This window comes from Megalobrama amblycephala, linkage group LG8, assembly GCF_018812025.1.
Source record: "Megalobrama amblycephala isolate DHTTF-2021 linkage group LG8, ASM1881202v1, whole genome shotgun sequence".
Lineage (NCBI taxonomy): Eukaryota > Metazoa > Chordata > Actinopteri > Cypriniformes > Xenocyprididae > Megalobrama > Megalobrama amblycephala.
In genome coordinates, this window is record NC_063051.1 from 4313133 (window position 1) to 4336415 (window position 23283).

The window sequence follows — 23283 nt, forward strand, 5'->3', positions numbered from 1 at the left end:
TAAGGGGACATTGTTATGGGCCCTCCATCTGTTATGGGCTCCATGTTTACAGTCTCCTCCATTCTCTGGGCACCCTGTACACAGTTCCCCATCTCAATCTATGTATTTAGAGATAAAACATTGTTTAAATGTTAATATTCACATGTAAAACTGATATTGTACAATTTAATTGACTACATCTTTGCATTTTAACTAGATATTTTCTTGCAGGGTTTCACACAGCTCATTTTATGGTAACAAGGGTGTTCAAACCTGCAGAGTTTAGCTCCAACCCTGATCATACACTCCTGAAAAATCTAATCTAAGTCTTCAGGATTACTTGAAAATGATATGGTGTGTCATAAATTGCATTATAGGGATGGAGCTAAACTCTACAGGACAGCTCAAGGACTATTTATCTCACCATATAGCTTAAGTCTAGGCTATTGATCACCAATCTAAAATAACAACTTTAATTCCCTTAAGCTCAGACAGGGTTTTTAACCAGGGACCTGTGAATATTCTGAAGGATAAACAGATACAAATTGTTGGGTGGGTTTGTGGGTCGTGAACTGGGATTCACAAGGGTTGGGACTCAAACTCAACTGCGCTCAGAAGCGCATTTACGTAGTCTGTGTACACGGACACAGGAGACAGCTGCGCTGCGCAAGGAAACGGAGCATTCGTTAACTTGTGTAAGTTTGTGACGTGATAGTTTGCATAACGTTTATGCTTGTAAGGTGAGCTTGTGCAACAGGGAACACGGCCAACACAACTCTTCCTATTCAAACCACGAGGATTCGCTAGTATGCAGGCAGCTAAAGGTAGGAATGTTTACGTGCGTCGGGTTGTATTCCCGAACTATTTATAGATTGCTAAATGACGAGTCAAACTGCACATTTTATAAAATAACGTCAGTTTTGTTTGTTGCAGCAGAACTAATGCGTGCTTAATGTAGACTTACAACCCTTACTGAGAATTTACACCGCCGAAAATAACTTTAAAAGCCACTAGTGGGATTTCAGTCAGGGTTAGTGTGTTACTGAACTCGGTCGAATAGACAGCGTGTCACCCACTCTTAAAAAAAGGTTACAAAAGGGCTTTTTTTGTAGCGGTGCAATAGAACCACTTTGCTTCGCGAAAGAACCTTTCAGTAAAGTTCTTAGAATAACATTTTTTTAAAACTATTTTGCACTATAAGGAACCTTTTGTACAATGGAGAGGTTCAATGGATGTTAATAAAGAAACTTATTTTTAAGAGTGTAAGTAGGAGATTAGTGAACTTGCAGCAAACCCCCCCCCCCCCCCCCAAAAAAAAAAGTTGAAGAATATGGGTTCTATTGTCTTTTGTCACGTCCATTGTAAACACGGTGTTAGCATCCAATTGCACCCAGAAGTTTCAGTATCTTCGAATAATTACAAGTAGGACAAGTAACATGACTCACATGTTCAGTACATTAGGCTACAAGGTCATAGGTGATAGGTTACTATGTGACCTGTATCAGTAATACTTTACACAGTCTTTTTGTGTCATGTAACCAGTTCTCATTTCTAAATCTTAGTTTAAGTCAACTACCAGGTAGCGGACATCAGTAATTAAAGGTGCCCTAGAATCAAAAATTGAATTTACCTTGGCATAGTTGCATAACAAGAGTTCAGTACATGGAAAAGACATACATTGAGTTTCAAACTCCATTGCTTCCTTCTTCTTATGTAAATCTCATTTGTTTAAAAGACCTCTGAAAAACAGGCGAATCTCAACATAACACCGACTGTTACGTAACAGTTGGGATCATTAATATGTACGCCCCCAATATTTGCATATGCCAGCCCATGTTCAAGGCATGAGACAAGGGCAGCCAGTATTAACGTCTGGATCTGTGCACAGCTGAATCATCAGACTAGGTAAGCAAGCAAGAACAATAGCGAAAAATGGCAGATGGAGCAATAATAACTGACATGATCCATGATTACATGATATTTTTAGTGATATTTGTGAATTGTCTTTCTATATGTTTCATTAACATGTTGCTAATATACTGTTAAATGTGGTTAAAGTTACCATCGTTTCTTAATGTATTCACAGAGACAAGAGAGCTGTCGCTATTTTCATTTTTAAACACTTGCAGTCTGTATAATGCACAAACACAACTTCATTCTTTATAAATCTCTCAAACAGTGTGTAATGTTAGCCCATTAGCCATGGAGCACTATCAAACTCATTCAGAATCAAATGTAAACATCCAAATAAATACTATACTCACATGATCCGAAGCATGCATGCAGTATGCATGACGAACATCTTGTAAAGATCCATTTGAGGGTTATATTAGCTGTGTGAACTTTGTAAATACACTGTATTATAGTCGAGAGCTCGGCGGGGCAGGGAGCGCGCGATTTAAAGGGGCCGCACGCTGAATCGGTGTATAGTTAATGATGCCCCAAAATGTATTAAAAAAAATCTATGGGTATTTTGAGCTGAAACTTCACAGACACATTCAGGGGACACCTTAGACTTATATTACATCTTGTAAAAACTGGTTCTAGGACACCTTTAAATGTTGTAGCTGTATCACATACCGATAGCTCAAATATAAATTATCCATGATTATAAACATCATAACACATCTAACCAGGGGCATAGTTTGTGGGGGGGAATATTTAAATGCATCAGTTACAACCCCTCCCCCAATATTTCAACATGAAAATCACAGTAGATCAAATGAAAATTGTGTAGAATTCATTTATTTTGTAACAATAATTTTGTTTCTAATTAAATATGAGTTTGTCATAATTATTTAAAAAAATACTCCCCCCTCCATTGAACCGTCCAACCAATGCGCGTCGCACTTTCACCAAAACAATGCGAGTGGTGCTCTACTGTTTGAATGAGAGAGCACGGGTAGCATCAAAAATGAGAAGTCGAAAATGAGAGAAGTCGACTATATTAAACTCCTGGTCAAAGAGGGACGTTAAAAAGAATAAAGCATGTACTGAGAAGGAGGTATGAGAATGTTGTGTAATTATATTACACACATATATTTTAGCTAGCTAATCCATTACAATTTAGCCATAACTTTCAGTGTAACTGTAACCAGTTACCAAAACAGCCGTCTGTTTTGTTAGTTCATTTTTCATCAGTGTCTGTAATTATCAATGACAAACGTATTCACATCTCTGTTTGTTTTCTTCCTAAATTAATCTGACCTTTGAACGAATTGGCTGAATGAACGATTTAAGTGACGCACTCAATAAAAAAGCGAATCGCTGCCGCCTACTGGCGGTTTCAATATTTAACATAATTTCTTTCTTTTTAGAATCAGTTATGTTAGAATTTGATGAATGATTATACATAAATTTCATAACGTTATAAAGGATAGATAGATAGATACGCCCTTGCATCTAACTACACAATACTACTCATTCACTAATCCATCTTTTTGAATATTAGTTTCAGACACTCCTATGGAGTTCGTCGTTGAGTACCTGCTGAAGGCTAAAGAGATTGTGGAGAATAATGCAAATATTCCAGCTGAGCTGCGTGATAATCTTCAGAAGGCCCTGGACATCGCTAGCGGATTGGATGGTTACCTAGAACAAATGAGCAGCCAGGAGAGTGAACCGTTGGCTGAGTTGTATAGGTAACTTATTCACCCAAAACTCTGTGTGAGCTTCAGATTACTATATGTGTCTTTATTTAGGGTGTGTTTCTGTGTTTGTCCTGAAGCTGTTTGTGCAGTGCAAGCTTTTTTGGTTACCATTCGCATACTATTATGTTATTGTAATGTTTTATGAAGTATGTTTATGCAATATACATGTCATAGATTGACATATTATTCATTTTCTGTAGGAAATCAGTTTCTCATGACTGGAATAAGGTGCATGAGGAAGGAAAAACCTTATTCAGGCTTCCTGTTACATGCATCACTGGACAGGTAGAAGGTATGCATCTTTTTAATTGCAAGATTTAGTTTATACTACCGTTCAAATGTTTGGGTCCATAAGTTTTTTTTTTTTTTTTTTAAAATAAATTAATATTTTTATTCAGCAAGGATGCATTAAATTAATCAAAAAGTTACAGTAAAGACTTTTATAATGTTACAAAAAATATTTTGATTAAATGCTGTTCTTTTGACCTTTCTATACATTTAAGAATCTTAAAAAAAGATGTATCACTTTTTCCACAAAAATATGAAGCATTTTCAATTGCGATAATAATAAAAAATGTTACTTGAGCGTCAAACCCGCATACTGAAATGATTTCTGAAGGAGAATCATGTGACATTGAAGACTGAATATTCAGCTTTGCCATCACAGGAATTAATTATACCTTAAAATATATAGAAAATTATATTATATTTTAATAATGTTTCACAATATTACTGTGTATTCTTGATCAAATAAATGCAGCCTTGGTGAGCATAAGAGACCTCTTTCAAAAATGTTTAAAAATCTCACAGACTGTAAACTTTTAAATAGTAGTGCATATGTGCAAACTATATTTTAAGACTGTTTATTGTCATTCTATAGGTCAAGTATTGAAGATGCTGGTCCACATGAGCAAAGCAAAGAGGGTCTTAGAGATAGGAATGTTCACAGGATATGGGGCCTTGTCAATGGCGGAAGCCTTACCAGAAAATGGCCAACTCATTGCCTGTGAGCTCGAGCCCTACCTGAAAGACTTTGCACAATCTACATTTGACAAGTCTCCCCATGGTAAAAAGATAACTGTAAAGACTGGGCCTGCTATGGATACCCTAAAGGTAGGATACCCCACCATCTCTACATGTCAGCAGTCACTTGAGCTGTTAAACTTGTCTTGCCCAGCAAGTAATTTTGATTATTTGATTCTTCTGTTTAAAAAAATGCTCTACTATTTTGCAGGAATTAGCTGCCACAGGAGAGCAGTTTGACATGGTTTTCATCGATGCAGACAAACAGAACTACATTAACTATTACAAGTTCCTCCTGGACCATAACCTTCTGCGGATAGATGGCATTATATGTGTAGACAACACACTGTTTAAAGGGAGAGTTTACCTCAAGGATTCAGCAGATGATATTGGGAAAGCCTTGCGAGATTTTAATCAGTTTGTCACAAATGATCCTCGAGTAGAGCAGGTGTGCATGTTATTCTGTCGAATGTGAACTTTTATTCGTTACAAAATTAATATTTTACACTAAACAGATATTTTTTTGTTATTGGTCTGAATTTGACAGTTAATCATTGTTTATAGGTTATTGTTCCTCTGAGAGATGGCCTCACTATAATACGAAGAGTGCTCTACACACCTCAGGCAAACACACAGGTGGAGGTATTTTTATGCCTTAGAAGTTTTTAGGCTGAAATGATTGCTTTTTTTAATGCTAATTAAAATGGCACAACTGATATAAAACTTGAGTACAGCTGTTGATCAGAGCAATGATGATGATCTATGCTTCACAGAGTACTGTGACCTATGACGAGGTGTTTCGAGGAGTCCAAGGGAAGCAAGTGCTGGACAGATTACGTTTGGATGGGAAAGTGGCCTATGTGACCGGGGCCGGTCAGGGCATCGGCAGGGCTTTCGCACATGCTCTTGGAGAGGCTGGAGCCAAAGTCGCCATCATTGACATGGACAAAGGAAAGGCAGAAAATGTGGCCCGTGAACTGACTTTGAAAGGTAAGTGGTGCTTTCATGTTCTTGTATTTCAGGCAGTACTAAAAATCGTTTTCGGTACTTGAAATGAAACAAAATATAAATGATATTAGATGAAAAACATGTAAATAATGGGAAATGTTGCCTCTCCAACTAACTGAAATAAGTTGTTTAGGTTTAAGTGCTAAAATGACTTAATTTTTTTAAAGCTAAATAAAAATTAAAAAAAAAAAAACTAATAAAAATGACAAAAACAAACTTTTATTGACATGGAAAAAATATAAATAATTGAAAAGTAATAATAAAAATGCTGCATAATTTTCTATTTATGATGATTACTTGATTTGATCAGCAGATGGCGCCGTAGTATCATAGTACCAAACTGATCTGCTGTTTCCCTGCTGTTCAGGCTTATTTTTGACATCTTTTGTCTGTAACATAATTTAGTACGCACACAGTCACACACGCACACACACACACACACACACACACACACACACACACACACACACACACACACACACACACACACACACACACACACACATATATATATATATATATATATATATATATATATATATATATATAAGTGTTTAAAAGAGGGACAACAAACCCCACATTTATTTTGTAATATTTATGTGGTCATGTACATGTTGGACTTTGTCTTATCATTTGCTTCTTATGTATGTATATATGTCGCTCCAGGCATTTTGAGCATGGGTGTGGCTGCAGACATTAGCAAACCAGAGGACGTTCAGAAGATGATTGACGACATTGTTTCAAAATGGGGCACGATTCACATCGCTTGCAACAACGCTGGCATCAACAAAAACTCAGCTAGTGAAGACACCAGCCTAGAAGAGTGGGACCAAACCTTTAACGTTAACCTCAGAGGGACTTTCATGTGTTGTCAGGTACCACATCATTTATATATTTTATTTGCCATTAATTCCAGCTGAGATAACCAATTTAGTCTAAGCATTGCTGAAAAAATGTATGTTAATAATGTGGCATGCATTTGCTAAAGATTTCATAGTCCCACAGTCAGTCAGCATCATGCTGTCACCAGGAGGCACCTATATAGACATGACCAAAGGTTAAACTTAGACTAGTTGTCCTGAAAAGTGACCCGGGTTCAAATCCCCACCTTACATATAGTTTTATCATACTAAACCAAGCATATTTAACATTTTGTCACATGGCCTTCCACTACTTGTATTTTCCCAAACTTTTGCAGATTCTAATTGCTTTTGTATATTAGCAACAACTTTTCCATTAGTTTCTGACATTTTCCGGGAGATGGAATAAAAGCTTTGATAGGTGAACAGAGAAGTGTGAAGGAAAGTGATTTCATACCTACAGCATTAGAAGACATTAAATCCTGCCAGGCACCAGATAAATCAGAGTAAGCTGTTTTACACAAAACCGGGAGGTGATGGAGATGCCTCACGCGCATTAAAATGAACGCCCAGAGTTTTTGACACTTTTTGTCTCTCTCCTCATGTGGGGAGTGTTATTCCTCTCCCTGTAGACTGTAGACGTGGAAGTCTGATTAGTGAAGGTGTCAATACTTTCCTCTGAAAGCACATTTGTCTCTTCTCTCCCTCAAATTACCGCCTCAGGCGGCCGGTCGTGTCATGCTGAAGCAAGGATACGGCAAGATAATCAACACAGCTTCCATGGCCAGTTTAATAGGTGAGTGATGATTTTTATGCCACCATAAGCTGAGATATTACACTGTCTCTTCCCTCTGAATTTAATACTCTCATCAAACGTAGGGGTGGGGTTTTGGAAAGACAAGTTTTTGTAATACCGTTTAGGTACACACGTGTCCATGATAAAGATGAGGAAAAATGGTTTCGAAATCTACTTTAAAACGTGTCTTTATATTCATGTTGGTTTCATAAAAAATACCATTATATAGAAAGAAAAGTTTCAGAATAATTAACCATCAAGTATATATATAAGTATATATACATATATATATGTGTGTAATTTTATTAATATTTTATAATACATATATATATATATATATATATATATATATATATATATATATATATATATATATAATGTATAATAAAATATTAATAAAATTACACACACACACACACACACACATATATATATATATATATATATATATATATATATATATATGAATTTTTAATTAAGAAATTAGGTTTGCCTGCACCATACAGCTTTTAACACACTAAAAAGACTGAAACCAGCCAAGAAAAGCTGCTAAATTGTAATACATTTGTACATATCTGACATAGTGTTTGTGCTCAAACTGTCTGTGTGTACAACCATCTAAAATCACTGACCCTTTTATTGTTTGTTCAGCCATATTGCCCCTCACAAGGCTGTTTTTGCATCATTATACACATGACAACTGCGTAACGCTGTTGAAAGGCTGTAAATTGCAACTCGTTGTTCAGCCTCGTGTAAAGGGACTTCCTGGTATGCCGCCGGTCCTGGTGCTCTGTCTAGAGCTGCGGTAAAAAAACAGTGTTTGATTTTTATGCAGCATGCTGTAAAAGGAACGTTATTTGCGACGCAGCGTAACACAATTCCTCCAACAGGTCCCTCGCTGTGCAACAGCAGCACTCCATCAACAGTGTAGTCAAGTAGCCAATAAACTTGTGTACCATATGGACGCTAGTCCCAACTGTGGGTGCAATCTGTAACACAGGAGCATGCTGCTAAAGGAGAGTGGAGAGAGAGAGAGAGAGAGAGAGAGAGAGAGAGGGAAGGGGGAGTAGAGGGCAAGGGAAAAAAGTGATCAATTACTCACATTACATACAGTCCTTCAGGAATTTTCTTTATTGGCCTGGACATCTGTTATAATATTGTCATAATGTGTAATCAGATGGGGGCTGTTGTAGCTAAGTTGGGGAATACATCTTGAAAGTTCAATTAAAATGCACAATGACACTGCCTCTGTCCATCTGGTGAATAGCACAGTGTTTTCCCATCTCCTTTTCCCTGTGACCACTTTAAATACATATTGGAATATTTCAAATGATCTGTTTGGATTTGTATTTTTCTGCTGTTCGGCCCATGGATGAGAGAGGTATTTGACCTAACATGGAAGATAGGTGGCGTCATGCATTTACACATGAAGTGATACCTGAACAGACTGGCTGTTAAAGGGTTAGTTGACCCAAAAATTAAAATCCTGTTATCAATTACACGCCCTTGTGTCAATTCAAATCCATATACGTTTCTTTCCTCTGTGAAGCACAAATAGAAATGCTTAGAAGAATGTTCATGCTGCTTCTTTTTTTTCCATACAGCAAAAACATATAGTGAACAGGAGCTGTCAAGCTCTAAAAAGGACCACCATAAAAGTAGTTCACATGACTCATGCACTATATTTCAATTCTTTTGAAGCCAAAAGATAGCTTTGTGTGATGAACAAACAGATATTATCACTGAAAATCTCAAAAATCAACTGACAGATATCTTTTTTTGTGTGTTCCACTGTATAGAGAAATCACATGGGTTTGGAATGACATGATGGTGACAAAATGATTACAGAATTGCCTTTTTTTTTTTTTTTGCCGAGTGAGCTAACCCTTTAATACTCATGGGCCTTGGATGACAAATCAGGCTCTGGTGACATCACTTTGACCTGCAACATCTCTGAAATGTACAGATCAGACCTTGCTCTTAAAGTGTGAAATGAAAATCTGTATGAATGTTAAATGTGATTCAAGATATGTTTCACTGTCCTCTTTATCCTCTCAAGCTGACTGCTCTTAAAACCGCAATGTTCTTTGAAACATCAATGCCACTCTGAGGCATAAAAAGGCCTGTTCTCTCACCGCATTTTCTGCTAGGATTAATACATGTTGGCCTTTTTGTGTGCCGATAAGATAGACCTTGAATCTTAAAGCTTATTTGTAGGCAAAGAACGGCCTCATTTTTTTGAATAACTGGTTGGATTCCCTCGAAAACCAGGCCCAGCGCAACCTGACAATTGTCCGGTTAGCGTTTCTCCTTTAAAACAAACGAGGGGCCGGAGAGCGCGAACCCATCTCCACAGGACTGGCCGCTGCTTTTGCACAGCTGTGCCGTATTTATCATCCCGCTCCCAACCACGGCAATTTGGCAGTGAGATCACCGGGTGACGAGGTTAACTACTAAAGTTGCATGTAACTTGGAGCCTCCCTCGTGATGATTAATCAAGCGAGCCCCTTTTTCCCTGCATCGCATGCAGCGTTGAGCATCTGTGATGGTCAAGGCAAACAAATGGCGTTTTGCCTTTGTTCCTGAAGATGATGCACACCGAACATCCCCAGTAATTAATTTTACATCGCTTCATCTGCGGGGTCCCAAAAGCTAATGAAAGTGTTTTCATGTCACATTGGAGTTCAAGACCCTCTCGCTGAGTTATGAGGGGAATGAAGTAATCGGGCCTTGTATTAATCACATGTTTAGGTCATATTTAGTATGAAATGGATTTTAATGTGTTTAAAAGTTGGTTTATTTAAAGGTGCAATATGCAAGAATTTTGCAGTAAAATATCCAAAAACCACTAGACCAGTGTTATATATTTTGTTCACTTGAGTACTTACAACATCCCAAATGTTTGCAACTATTTGTAAATTGTGAGAAAATTGCAATTTTAACCAAGGCTCCGGGACGTGCGAGGAGTTGCCTGTCAATTGCGTCATACCCGCGTTACCCTCGGTTTTATTTTGTAGAAACCATGGAAACACCAAAGACTCTTTAATATTTACATGTTTTAATAGGCAAGGGAACAACTGTTTTGATATATTTATAGACAGAAAACTAATTATTGTTATATAGCTCAACACATTTAGTTTTATTGTCTAAATCTAATTTTCTTGATTTTTTTTGCGAGTACCATGCTTTACCATGCCTCAGAGAAAAACACTATTTTGTCAAGTAGCTAACATAGCATAATCAGATGCAGCTTTATTTTTAGTAACAGTAATACAGCATTTTCTCCATCATACAATACGTTTTAAAATTAATTGCATGCTATTTATCAACACAAGCCATCCAGCATTTAATATGATATTCTAAAATCTTACTGCAGTGTGCAACAAGTGTCTCACAGCAGCCGCAGAGTAACGTTATAACATTTTCAACACACTCAAATGTATCTAATATGATAAACAGAGCTGCGTTACTTCATACTCATGACTGGAATAGCGGAAGCAGCGCCGGCGACTTTGGCATAATAAAATTTCTGCTGCTTGCGGCGTGTGTTGCGCAATCACTCCAGCGCTCTCCAACACTCGGTCCTGCTCTGCTTCATACTGCAATAATGTTAATAATCGCATCCATGAACATGATTTCTTCCCGAGTCCTATCCCAATTCTTTTCCACCAGCCGTTGAGGTGAAGACCACATGTCCCAAGATTCTGCGCTCAAATTTGCCGTCATCAAGCTACGCATTTGTTTTGAATAGGTCTCTAGCGACCTCTAGTGGACAGAAAATATTACATATTGCATTGTTAATTCATTTCAATTTATTGATGTAACACTTTTCACAATTGCTTCAGTGCTGGTTGCATTAAGTTAGCAGATTCAGTCATTTGAAGTTTTTTTTCTTCTGGGAAAATGGACCAAAATTATTGTTGGCTTATCTTTAGGTGTGTACAAATGTTTTGTCTAATAAAATGAACCTACAATAAAAATGTTGTTTACCTGTAAAACCACCTGGTGCTGACTAAATAGCAAGTAGCAAAGCAGGGTTTTCTCCTGTGACATACACTAAAGACTTGGACTATTTAAAAAAAGGACAATTCCTTTGATTATGTTTCATCTCATGCTCCTCTGTTTTTTTAACCACTTAAATGTCACCCCCCCTTTTTCATAGACCTGAAAATGCACTATCCAAACCTAAATGGTTGTAATTCAAGAATACTTTGGAATATAGACATAAGGTTGGTCTCGAAGACACTCAGCAGATTATTCCTGACGCACTGAAGCTTGAAGTATGAAAAAGTTATGGAAGTTTATATTTACTGTAATTCAAATGTACTGTACTAAACATTATTATTTTATATAAAATATATATTTTATGAAATATTTTTACTCCAAAATTTATATCAAATCAAAGCCATATGTTTGAACAAGTTGTGTTCCAAATTTGAAGTAGATATCACAAAAATTGAAGTTCCCATGATATTTTGTTTAGGCGCTGTACCAAACATATCCTCTGGATGTCACCCACATTTGATTCATTTAATTTAATTTTTTTTTTTTTTTTTTTTGATGCATTCTCCTGTAACAAATATATACATTTCTATCCAAATGTCACTTCTATCACTAAACAATCACCAAATATGAAACCTTGAGACTCAGACTTTTCCGACAATATGTGTTTTGTCAAGATTAGAAAAAGTTTTAAATATAAAGAAGTTAAAATAAAATTTGTAATATGAAACCTGACACCACCCACTAGGGGAGGAGCCCACAAAAAGAGTACCGTTTCCATGGTAACACAACATCTAATTTCAAAACGGTTTTCACAGGATGAATTTTGAGTTCATATGCTTTCCAATGATACCCAATTTATGTTGATTACTAAAATATGTAATATGAAAAACATGCGCTCAATGGCTAAAAAGCTCCCCCTAGTGGGACAGTGACAGTTAAGGGGTTAAATAAAAATTCGGTTACACTTTATTTTAAGGTGATGTAGTTACATTTTACTCACTCAAATAAGTACTGAGTAATATTAATTAACTACATGTACTTACTATAGAGTTACGGTTAGGATTAGGGTTTGGTTTAGGGTTAGTTTCTTATTATGCATAATTTACTGTTATTACTATAGTAAGTACATGTAGTAACGTGCAATTACGTCACCTTAAAAAAAGTGTTACCAAAAACAAACAAATAGATTTTTAATGATAACATAAACCATAACTCTTAATTGAAGATGTTTTTAAAATCCCTATATGGAAAATCAATGGGAAAAATACTTCTGGACCCAAGGCCACTGAAAAAGTGCACTGTCACAATTGTCCAGTATATGAAATACACTCACGTCAATTTTACTATTTCATTTAATGGGATTTCACTGTTAGAGTTGAAGTGACAGAAAACTGATAAAAATGTTCTTCATAAGTTTTAAATGTGCTGTGTCCTTCTCAATAGTGCCACACCCACAGAAGCAACTGTCCTATAACACATCCAAAGCTGGGGTGGTAAAGCTCACTCAAACCCTGGGCACAGAGTGGATCGACCGAGGCGTTCGAGTCAATTGCATCTCCCCGTAAGTGTGACAGACCATAGACTGTGCTTTCTGGGTTAAGTCACAATTTCACTGGAATACACTTTTATTGCTGCTAACTTGATTATTTCCCACTACATGCAATCTTATGCAGAGTCACGTGCTCTGGTTCTTCCCAGTATTATGTTTTCGAATGTAACACATGAATCAATGCCAACTTTTTGTGCAAACAAAAAAGCCCTTTCTCTCTTCATATGTGCATTGCACCAATTAAACAGAAAGAGGACTTTTTTGATATTTAAGTGGAAACTTAATTTGTTTTGACAGGGTCAAAAGCATTATTTTACACAATGGGCCACACAATTGAGACTCAGTTACTAAATTACAGTGTGAAACAATACAATCCGGCTTAATTGGATGACGTCTAGAGGGATGAGTAGAGCAAACAGTTTCTTTAATTGTTATATTCAATTAGGGATTCAAATTAGCCTCTTCAGCAGAAGTGTCAGCAAAACAATGGCAGCCTTGTTTGTATCTATTTGTCAGCGCAGTTCTTCTGAGGAAAGGAAGAAAAGAGCAAGAGGAAGCGTGCGCGTGTCGCTTGAAGCCGAGCATCCCCAAGCCCCCGTGGTTCCCACAGCAAATCCGCAACACGCATGCATGTGCTCTTTATTCGTTTCTGTAAAGCACCAGCTTGTTTTCTAATTTTAATTTGCGAGGAAGCAATTCTTTTCTCTTAGCCAAACTCCCACCCCTCCCCCAAATACGAGGTCTCTCAATGGGCCCCTGATTTCTGTGAAGTGACGGTTGGTAAATATGCATACGGGCAGGGGGGACCACAATTAGCGCGTGCGAGGTTGACTGCCACCTGATTTCATTGGCAACTTTAGCCGCGACAGTGATAAGCCGCATTATCTACAAAATTGGCTGAGGGAAAACAGTAAGCCTTTGATTGCCAGGACGGTTTCCTAGATAAAGCTGTGCTGATGAGAAATATAATTGAGATTTAAATATGCTAACCAAAGGTGTCACATGCTTCTTCAGCGCCTCTGATTTAGCTGCGGTGGCGGATTTGGTATCAAGTCGAATTGAATCTATTCGGCCAGGCTTAAATGGCATGGAAGGCTGTTGGGGATTGAGTGTGTGAACAGACGGGCTGTATTTCCCATGCGGCTGTCTCTCCGTGAAGTACGTTCGTTCCAAATTGGTGTGCGTTTCCTTTAGTTAGAGACAAAAGCGCCACTGAAGTTCGGACATTATTTCAAAACCGCAGTTGATGTGGACAATTGTTGATCCAGCACCGCTTTAGTTGAACTTTTCAATAAAGTACAATGAACTTTCATTATTATTTGAGTTTGGTTTTACAGTGCAGGAAGTAGAGGGTGAAGGTCAAGTTCACCCCTGAGAATCTCTATGTCACAGTTGTAACTATACCTCAATACATCATTTTTATTATTAGCCATTTTTATATAATTTATATAATATTATAATTTTTTAATAAAAAATATTAGAACATAAAATTTTATATATATATATATATATATATATATATATATGATAAAAGGTCATAATAGAAAGTTCAAAAGAACATCATTTATTTGATTATATATAATTATACCACTTATATTGTTATTTGCTTAGAAAAACCACAAATGACATTCTTTAAAAACAATTGGTGAAATGGCTTCTGTATTATAGGAGTTATGTTTAGGAGACACTGAACAGGTCATTTTAGAGAGTGCAGATAGATTTGATTGAAAGATCATGAAAACAAAATGCACCAAAAGACCAGGAACCAGGTTTTAAGAAAGTAAATAGGGTAAGTTTTGATTTCATGCCAACTTCAAGACTTCTGAAGTTTAGTTTGGAGTGTGTCAATCATGCTATCCATCCATCAAAGCAAAATGAACCAGTGTAAACACTATCAGAGCTGTTTTGCTCACTACTGAGGTCCTTGAAGGATAGCCAACTTCATTTTATGTCACTGTGACTGCTATAACTGAAGCAAGTGGCCCTGAAACAACACTGTCTCCCTGCCTCTCATGTCTGATCTCTCTCTCCCTTTCTTTTTTCTCTACAGTGGTATTGTTGACACCCCTCTCATCCATTCAGAGAGTCTAGAGCCTCTAGTTCAACGCTGGCTGTCAGATATCCCAGCCGGACGACTGGCTCAAGTGACAGACCTCCAAGCTGCAGTGGTATACTTGGCATCTGACGCCTCTGACTACATGACAGGGCATAACTTAGTCATAGAGGGTGGTCAGAGTCTGTGGTAGAGAAAGTTTGCCTCTCGGATTTGGTAATACCCACAGTTCCTAAAGGATACTGACTGACTAACTTGATTTTAATGATGCAGTACATTGGTGAAGGGATGTACTATACATTTTAAGTAATCAAAGGGTCCAGCATAAAAACTTACATAGTTTGTCAATTGTAAGCAATTCTATTTGTGCATTTTTCAACCAGTGCGTTTTGCTTTTGAACAATTTTACAATAAACGCTGCTTTTCACAGCATGTTTTTATTATCCAAATTTGTATTTAGTGGTATTTTAGCATGCTTACAGTGCAGTCACATTTACCGTTGTTTGGTGAAATTTTGTGAGCGAAATTCAGTCATTCCAATAGAAATCGTGAGTTTCGTGTGAACACGAAAAAAATTCTGCAACGCAGATTTTACTCATGTTCAAGCTGATCGCCTGAATTCACCGAATTGAAAGTGACTTCTGAGTGAACTGTCTTCTTACCTCTCTACACTATTGACTATGAACAATTTAAATTTTTTGGCTTGTAAAACTTATGACCGCAAAAGGTTCACCCCAAAATGAAAATTCTGTCATTAATTACTCACCCTCATGTCGTTCCAAACCCTTAAGACTTTTGTACGTCTTTGGAACACAAATTAAGATCTTTTGTACTCTCGATTAACAGCTACACAACTACAACTTTGGCGCTTCAAAAAGTTCATAAAGAGATCGTAAAACTAATCCATTATGAATTGGTTTATGATGAACAGATTTATGCTTTTATTCACATATAAACATTCATCACCTCACACATCAGTTGCAGTAAACAGAAGTTCAAGCATGTTTGCTTGATGTACAAGAACCAATGAGTTTCATTCTCGTGTTGCGCAGCACGTTTGAGCATCCGCAGGTGGTTTGTTCTTATGCGTTATGCAGGTTCGGTTGAGCTGTTTATGTTCACTGATCAACGTTTATATGTGAATAAAAGCCTAAATTCTATCTGTTGATCATATAAAGCGATCGAGTCTCTTTAGAAAATTTGGACTAAACCACACAATTCATATGGATTAGTTTTACAATCTCTTGATGAACTTTTTTAAGCATCAAAGTGTCAATGGAGGGGCAGAAAGCTCTCAGATTTCCTTGAAAGATCTTCAGTTGTTTTCCAAAGATCAACGAAAGTCTTACGGATTTGGAAAAACATGAGGGTGAGTGACAGTTTTCATTTTTGGTTGAACTCTTCCTTTAAAGATTTGAATAAACGCCAAGCCCCTAATATTTATCTTCAGCGCGTAACTCATCCCAAACCATTTGTTTTACTGACACAAATTATGCTCAAATTGTGCAGCTTGTTGTGGAGAGGTCTGATGTTACTTTTCAAAACATTCAGACTTACGGTTTTGCGTGGAAATTACTAAATCGGATTTGAACTCGCACTGGTCAAATATAAACAGCACAACGACCAATGTGCACGGCTAAATACTAGGTCAAGGCTGCAACTACAATTCAAATATAATCACTGATAAATTTGCTCCGATTCAGATGTATGCATTTGTAAAGCTACGAATCCCAAAACTACCCACTATCACACTCGTTTAGGTCCATCCTCCCATGTTAAACCTTGTGTATAACACTACCAGTCACTTTCACCATCACCAGCCTTGCAAGGACCTCTTCCCACTGTTATCTTAATTGCTCTCTGTTCTGTGTATATGCTGAAAAACAATACTTGAATGAAAAGACCAGTGGAGAACTTGACCCCAGTCACTGCAATTATTCTAAAGGAGTGGCCAATTAGTTCCATTAGTAAAGCAATAGGATAGCAGGTATACACATAAATGCCTATAATATTATGCCATCAGCTCAGATACTCAGGCCAGATATTTACATAATTAGTACTGTAAATGAGGAGATTGATGTTGGAGAGGTTCATTGTTGTGTTAGATCGGCGATTCTGTGACTGATCTGAATCCCAGCATCACATTAACTGTCAAGATATTCACGTTTAGATCCAAGAATACAAAATATGCATGTTTTGATGTGTTTAAAATCAGAAATACTACTAATCAGGACTCCATTATTATTTCATGGCAAAGTTACATTAAACAGATCCTCTGAGTTGGTTTAAAAATCAATGAGTCCTAATTAGAATCAGTGATTAGATTAAAAAGTGTGCTTCATTATCTGTCCACTAAGTGGAAGCATGGAGTCAAAAAGCTTCAGTTCACCATGTGCTTCTTTTTCAAATACCAGCACAGATCACTGAAGAACTGTCATTGCCCATTGTCTTCATTCTATACATGGGAAATCTGCAGAAAGATGATCGTTTAATAGGAAATGCTGCTCAAACTACTCAGAATACTAGGTTAAACATTTGCTTTATTATTCAGTCTATTGATATTTCAGTGCTACTATTTTTTTTCTGCACGTCACAGATGACCTTTAGATTTAGTAGTTAACATGTATCACTGGGTAAAAGGCTATTTTTTTAATCCTTGTTTATTCAATGTATTAAATTATTAATAAATAGTATAATACTATAATAGTAATGATAATAAAGCTTAAAAGGCATATGTGTGTATATTTAAAAGGTATTAATAAATATTTATTTAATATTATAATATATTTAAACTTAAATTATATATTCGTGTACTTTTTTCTCACTATTTCTCTCAGTTTCTCAACACACTAGAAATTAATATTGATTAATGTGGGCACTTATACTGCTTTTTCAGTGAAAGAGGGGAACTGGTGGCAATATGTGCAAATCCAAACCCTGCAGCACTAAACCAAAGATATTAATCTGATATTAATTTGATATAATTTTTTGTACTGTAAATGACTTTTACAGGGTTACCTTTTAATCAAATCTATTACACTTTTTGTACAAATGATGATATATTATGTTTACTGCTGTAAACTGTTTCCAAGGTCTCTTTGAAAACCTAATTTTCCCCAGACCTCCTGCACCATATATATATATATATATATATATATATATATATATATATATATATATATATATATATATATATATATATATATATATATTCTTTTAGCTAGGGTAGAAGCATTTCTCTTCGAACCTATGACTGCTCCATGATGTGTAAGTGATCTTGAATACATTATTGATGACCTCCTTGAGCTGCAATTACTGTCAGGAGTGTGGGCACGGCTAACTGTGTTGTGCTAAACACGTCTTCAGCAGAAAAAGTAACTTGTGCCTAGCTTGTTCTCTTTCTCTAGTAGTCTATGCATACTTCAGATGAGTGCTGATAAATGTGTTTGACAATTTCTGCATGAAAATATGGAGATGCTGGTGATATGTGCCAAATCAAGTTAGGACAGACAAGGACAGACATTACTTTAGTGCAGTGTTTTTTTTGTTTTGTTTTTTGGAGACATACCTTCTTTTTTTTTAGTACAAGTAAACAAGCAGCTCAATGCATTTAGACATGTAAACACGATTGAAGTTGAAACTGAGCATTAGAATGGGAAGAAAGGTGATTTAAGTGACTTTGAACATGGTGTGGTTGTTGGTGCCAGACGGGCTGGTCTGAGTATTTCAGAAACTGCTGATCTACTGGGATTTTCATGCACAACCATCTTTAGGGTTTACAGAGAATTGTCTGAAAAAGAAAAAATATCCAGTGAGTGGCAGTTCTGTGGATGAAAATTCCTTGTTGATGCCAGAGGTCAGAGGAGAATGGCCACACTGGTTTGAGCTGATAGAATGGCAACAGTAACTCAAATAACACTTGTTACAACTGAGGTATGCAGAAGAGCATCTTTGAACACACAACATATCGAACCTTGAAGCAGATGGGCTGCAGGAGCAGAAGATCCAACAGCAAGCTCCTGTCAGATAAGAACAGGAAACTGAAGCTACATTTTGCACGGGCTCACCAAATTTGGAAAAACATTGCCTGGTTTGATGATTCTTGATTTCTGCTGCAACATTCAGATGGTACACTGTAAAAAAAAATCCCAGTAAAATTTACGCTAAAAAACCGGCAGCTGTGGTTGCCAGAACTTTACCGTAAAAAATACAGTAGCAACGTAAAAAAAATCTGTTAAATTTACGGTAAAATAACGTATTTCATTAACTGATATAATGTTAATTTACCAACCTAATAAAGTACTAATATCTGTTTTGTACCTTTATAATACACTGACAGTCACCAATCACAGTGGTGATAAGAGTCACCTGATGAATCAAAGTTCATCACAAGCAGATTTTCCACAAGCTGAGAAGGACAACACTAACATATAGAAGGTGCACACAGTGTCATTCACACACACACTAAACACCATCATGGTAACATGCATGAAATTTTTAAAATGCAATAAACATTAATTTAACAACATTAGATGTAACATAAAACCCTAATGTACATAACTGATTAGAAAAAAGTGAGAAAAACTAAGAAGAAACCGTTATTTCAACGAAAATATATCAAATGTGAAGTGTCACGCAGGGAATTGTGGGAATGTCAATTTACGGTTTTTCACTGTAAATTTTACAATGAATTGTTATTTTTCACTTCCAAAAACTGTGAATTTAACGGTATTTTACCGTAAAATTACTGTTAGATCTATTACAGTTATTCACCATATATAGTACGGAAACTTTCTGTAAACCAACTGACAGTTTTTCACCGCAGCATTTTTACAGTCTTTTACTGTTAAAATCACAGTCATTTTTTTACAGTGTAGGGTCAGAATTTTGCTTAAACAACATGAAAGTCTGGATCCATCCTGCCTTGTATCAACAGTTCAGGCTCGTGGTGGTGGTGTAAAGGTGTGGGAATGTTTTCTTGGAACATTTTGGGCCCCTTAGTACCAACTGAGCATCGTTTAAATGCCACAGCCTACCTGAGCATTGTTGCTGACCAAGTCTATCCCTTCATGACCACAGTGTCACAGAAGACCAATCTTCTGATGGATACTTCCAATCATCTCAAACTGGTTTCTTGAACATGACAATGAGTTCACTTTACTCAAATGGCCTCCACAGTCACCAGATCTCAATCTAATAGAGCACCTTTGGGATGTGGTGGAACGAGAGATTTGCTTATGGATGTGCAGCTGACAAAATCTGCAGCAACTGCATGATGCTGTCATGTCAATATGGACCAAAATCTGTTTCCAGCATTTTGTTGAGTCTATGTCCTGAAGAATTAAGGCAGTTCTGAAGGCCAAAGAGGGTCTAACCCAGTACTAGCAAAGTGTACCTAACAAATCTAATAAATTGGCCGGTGAGGGTGTGATTTTAGTTTATTTTGTTTTATTTTAAGCTTTATTAAACTTTATTATTAGTCCCATTTTAATTTTATTTTTAAAATTATGCTTAACCTTAAAAACATTGTTTTATTTATTGTAAATGGTTTATATATATATATATATATATATATATATATATATATATATATACATACACATAGCAGTCTTTGTGTATATTAGCTGAGCCGTCTAGAAAGATTTTTATTCTGTTTTGTATTATAAAGTGAGTATACAAATGTCAGGCACACACACATTCATACTGACACAGATGCCACCACACTGTAACCTTTCTACGCTGCTAAACAGTTGACATTTGAGAGTCCTTGCTTCAATCTTGGGAATAACAGTGAGTTGTAATTACATGCATTTTACAATAAGGAATTATCGATAAACCTAAATTGCTCAATCCCAAGGGGGGCTGAGGAGGGACATCACGGCAGTGGTAGCAGTTTATGAAATTTTGGACTACATGCTGACCAGATGTGGGCCGGATATGGGCCAACACTAAGTTGCTGTCAGGGAAAACAGCTGACCATAGACAGACTGCTTCCTCTGAAGACTTTTAGTTGCATTTCAACCTGTTTGAGAGTGTACAGGAATTTAATTCTGATGTGTAAGCTCTGTTTATGCCTTGTTTGTGATCTCATGTCTTATTGATGATAGCAAGCTTGAGCTGTTTGCTTGGATCAGGCTCACCTGCTGACATACAGGACTTCAGAACACATTACGGTGCATAGAAAAGGCACATTTCCACTAAATAATAAAAAAGGGCAACATTTTGTCAACTTGTGCTGTACTGCTCGATTCTATTCAAATAGAGGCGGGAAACCGGCCACAAAGATGTGCATTATTCATGTAGATGACTCTGAAGTGTACGACACATGATTCTCAGAGATTATGGGCCTGTTTAGACTGTAGCTGCCTAAACATTGAACCTCATGAATTACTGTTTCACAATTTTTTTATTTGAGAGTTTGCATTTCTGAGTCACAACAGAATCAATGAGCTGATTCACAAACAACCAATTTGTACCTGAACGTCATGAATTATCAAAATTGGCTTTCCTAGATGTGCTGTCACAGAAGTCATAAATCAAAAATCAGTTGATTAACATTCAAATGCTTTGTTTTATGCATCATAGCTCCCTTTAGTCCACTTACAGCTATCTTGACAGCTATTTTTAGTTAAGTATAGCTGCTTTGTACTTGAATAGACATACTAAATTCTCTGAAATGTTTATCAATGTTATGTTTAAATGGCATCAAGAATAAAATCTGACAAGAATTGTACCATAAATTGTGCTTCTTACGCTTAAATTTCACAAACAACTAATCCAACAAATGCGCATGTTCTAAAAGTAAAAAAAGTATTACTTTTGAAAATTGTGAGGCTTTTTTAAATGTAAGGCAGGATTTGCAGCCACCATATTGAGTGTTAAGATATCATTTGAATGTGACTATAAAACAAAAAAATGCTTAAAGGGTTAGTTCACCAAAAAATGAAAGTTATCATCATTTACTCTCATGCTGTTCCAAACCCGTAAGACTTTCCTTTATCTTTGGAACACAAATTAAGATCTTTTTGATGATATCTTCTGTCCCTACATTGACAGCTATGCAACTGATGCTTCAAAAAGTTCATAAAGAGTTCATTTCCTTTTAAAGGTGCTAAAGAGGATCTTTTCGTCGACTGAGAAACCAAAGACTGTTACTGAGTTTTTGAAATGAGCGCATGCGTAAGAACAACCCCCCTCCTTCGAAGGAACGCCTCCCAAAACTCGTAAACACTCGTATTGGAACACGAGTGTTTACCACCGGCATTCGCTGTGTCGTGTTAGTGGATTCATTATGTCGGACTCACTGCAGGTAATCTGCTGTTGTTACTCCTGTCTCTGGACAAAAACATTGCATGCGGCGCCTGTGGAGTGTGGAAAGTTACTGGAGCGCGCAGCCACGCTCGTCTCTCACAAGGAACGTCATGGCAGTGATTGACAAGCCAGAGGGCCAATCCGCGCACGTCTCTCACAAGGAACGTCACGGCAGTGACCAGAGTACAATTGTACAGAGTACAGAGGGCCAATCGTTTATGCGATGATCGCGTAAACGATTGGCTGATGTTTTTAAGGCCCTACCTCGTGCACAGATGATGTATATTAATATTGTTCCTTTCAGTGCACCTAATAAATAGTCTTTTATCAGTTAGTAAAGACAGTTTCAAGTAATATGGCAAAAATGTATGAAACAAAACATCCTCTTTAGCACCTTTAAGGGTGCTCCATTGTACTCAAAGTCTAATAAGAAAAGTTAATATCTACAGTTTGATGGTAAATTCAGTTTGTTTGAACCTGGAAATTAATTTCAGACATTCTGTTTGTGATCCTTGAGTCAAAGCCAACAATTTTGAAATAAACTACTGACCCTAATTGTGCTGATACAAATTTGCTGTGCCAATTTCCACTCACCCAACATGAAACATTAATGTCTTTTACAGATTATTGAAATATACTTCATCAGCTTTCTACATTTTTTTTTCTTTTATAATCCTCAGACCCCTATTTTTCCATTAGATACAGTATGTGTCTTTGACTGAAGCTTGGCTGCTAGTTACAATGGGAAAATTCATAGTACAACCAATTTTGTACTTTGTACATGACATGAGTCTAAACACAAAGTTATGAGTTTGTTGAGCTGAGGTTGTTTTGCCATTACATAAGCTATAACTTCTGGTGATTAATGAGGTGGCCTATTACCTAACACATTGTTGGTATACTTGTTTTCTCACAGTGACAAGCATGTTCCTTAGGGGAAGAATCTATGGGGAGCTAGATGCATATGTGTTCTGCCATTTTGATGAATGAAAAAGTTGACTTGTATGGTGGAAAATTGTTGTCTCTCTTCAAAAACAGTTTGAGCTTGC

The 23283-nt window shown here is 36.7% G+C and overlaps 1 protein-coding gene across 3 annotated transcripts; it reads left to right on the forward strand.

Annotated features, from left to right (window-relative positions):
• Positions 1 to 536: 536 nt before the first annotated feature.
• Positions 537 to 15366, forward strand: zgc:113054 (uncharacterized protein LOC541322 homolog). 3 transcript variants are annotated; one of them, XM_048198827.1, is made up of 11 exons: positions 537 to 674; positions 3431 to 3620; positions 3830 to 3921; positions 4510 to 4742; positions 4864 to 5100; positions 5217 to 5294; positions 5426 to 5642; positions 6327 to 6535; positions 7244 to 7316; positions 12765 to 12882; positions 14921 to 15366. In XM_048198827.1, exons 2-11 carry the CDS (start codon positions 3445 to 3447, stop codon positions 15114 to 15116), a joined length of 1629 nt encoding a protein of 542 aa, XP_048054784.1. In that variant the 5' UTR covers positions 537 to 674; positions 3431 to 3444; the 3' UTR covers positions 15117 to 15366. The 3 variants fall into 3 exon arrangements, with proteins under 3 accessions (XP_048054784.1, XP_048054782.1, XP_048054783.1); XM_048198825.1 differs by having other exon boundaries at positions 589 to 803; XM_048198826.1 differs by having other exon boundaries at positions 589 to 803; positions 5217 to 5288.
• Positions 15367 to 23283: the final 7917 nt, after the last annotated feature.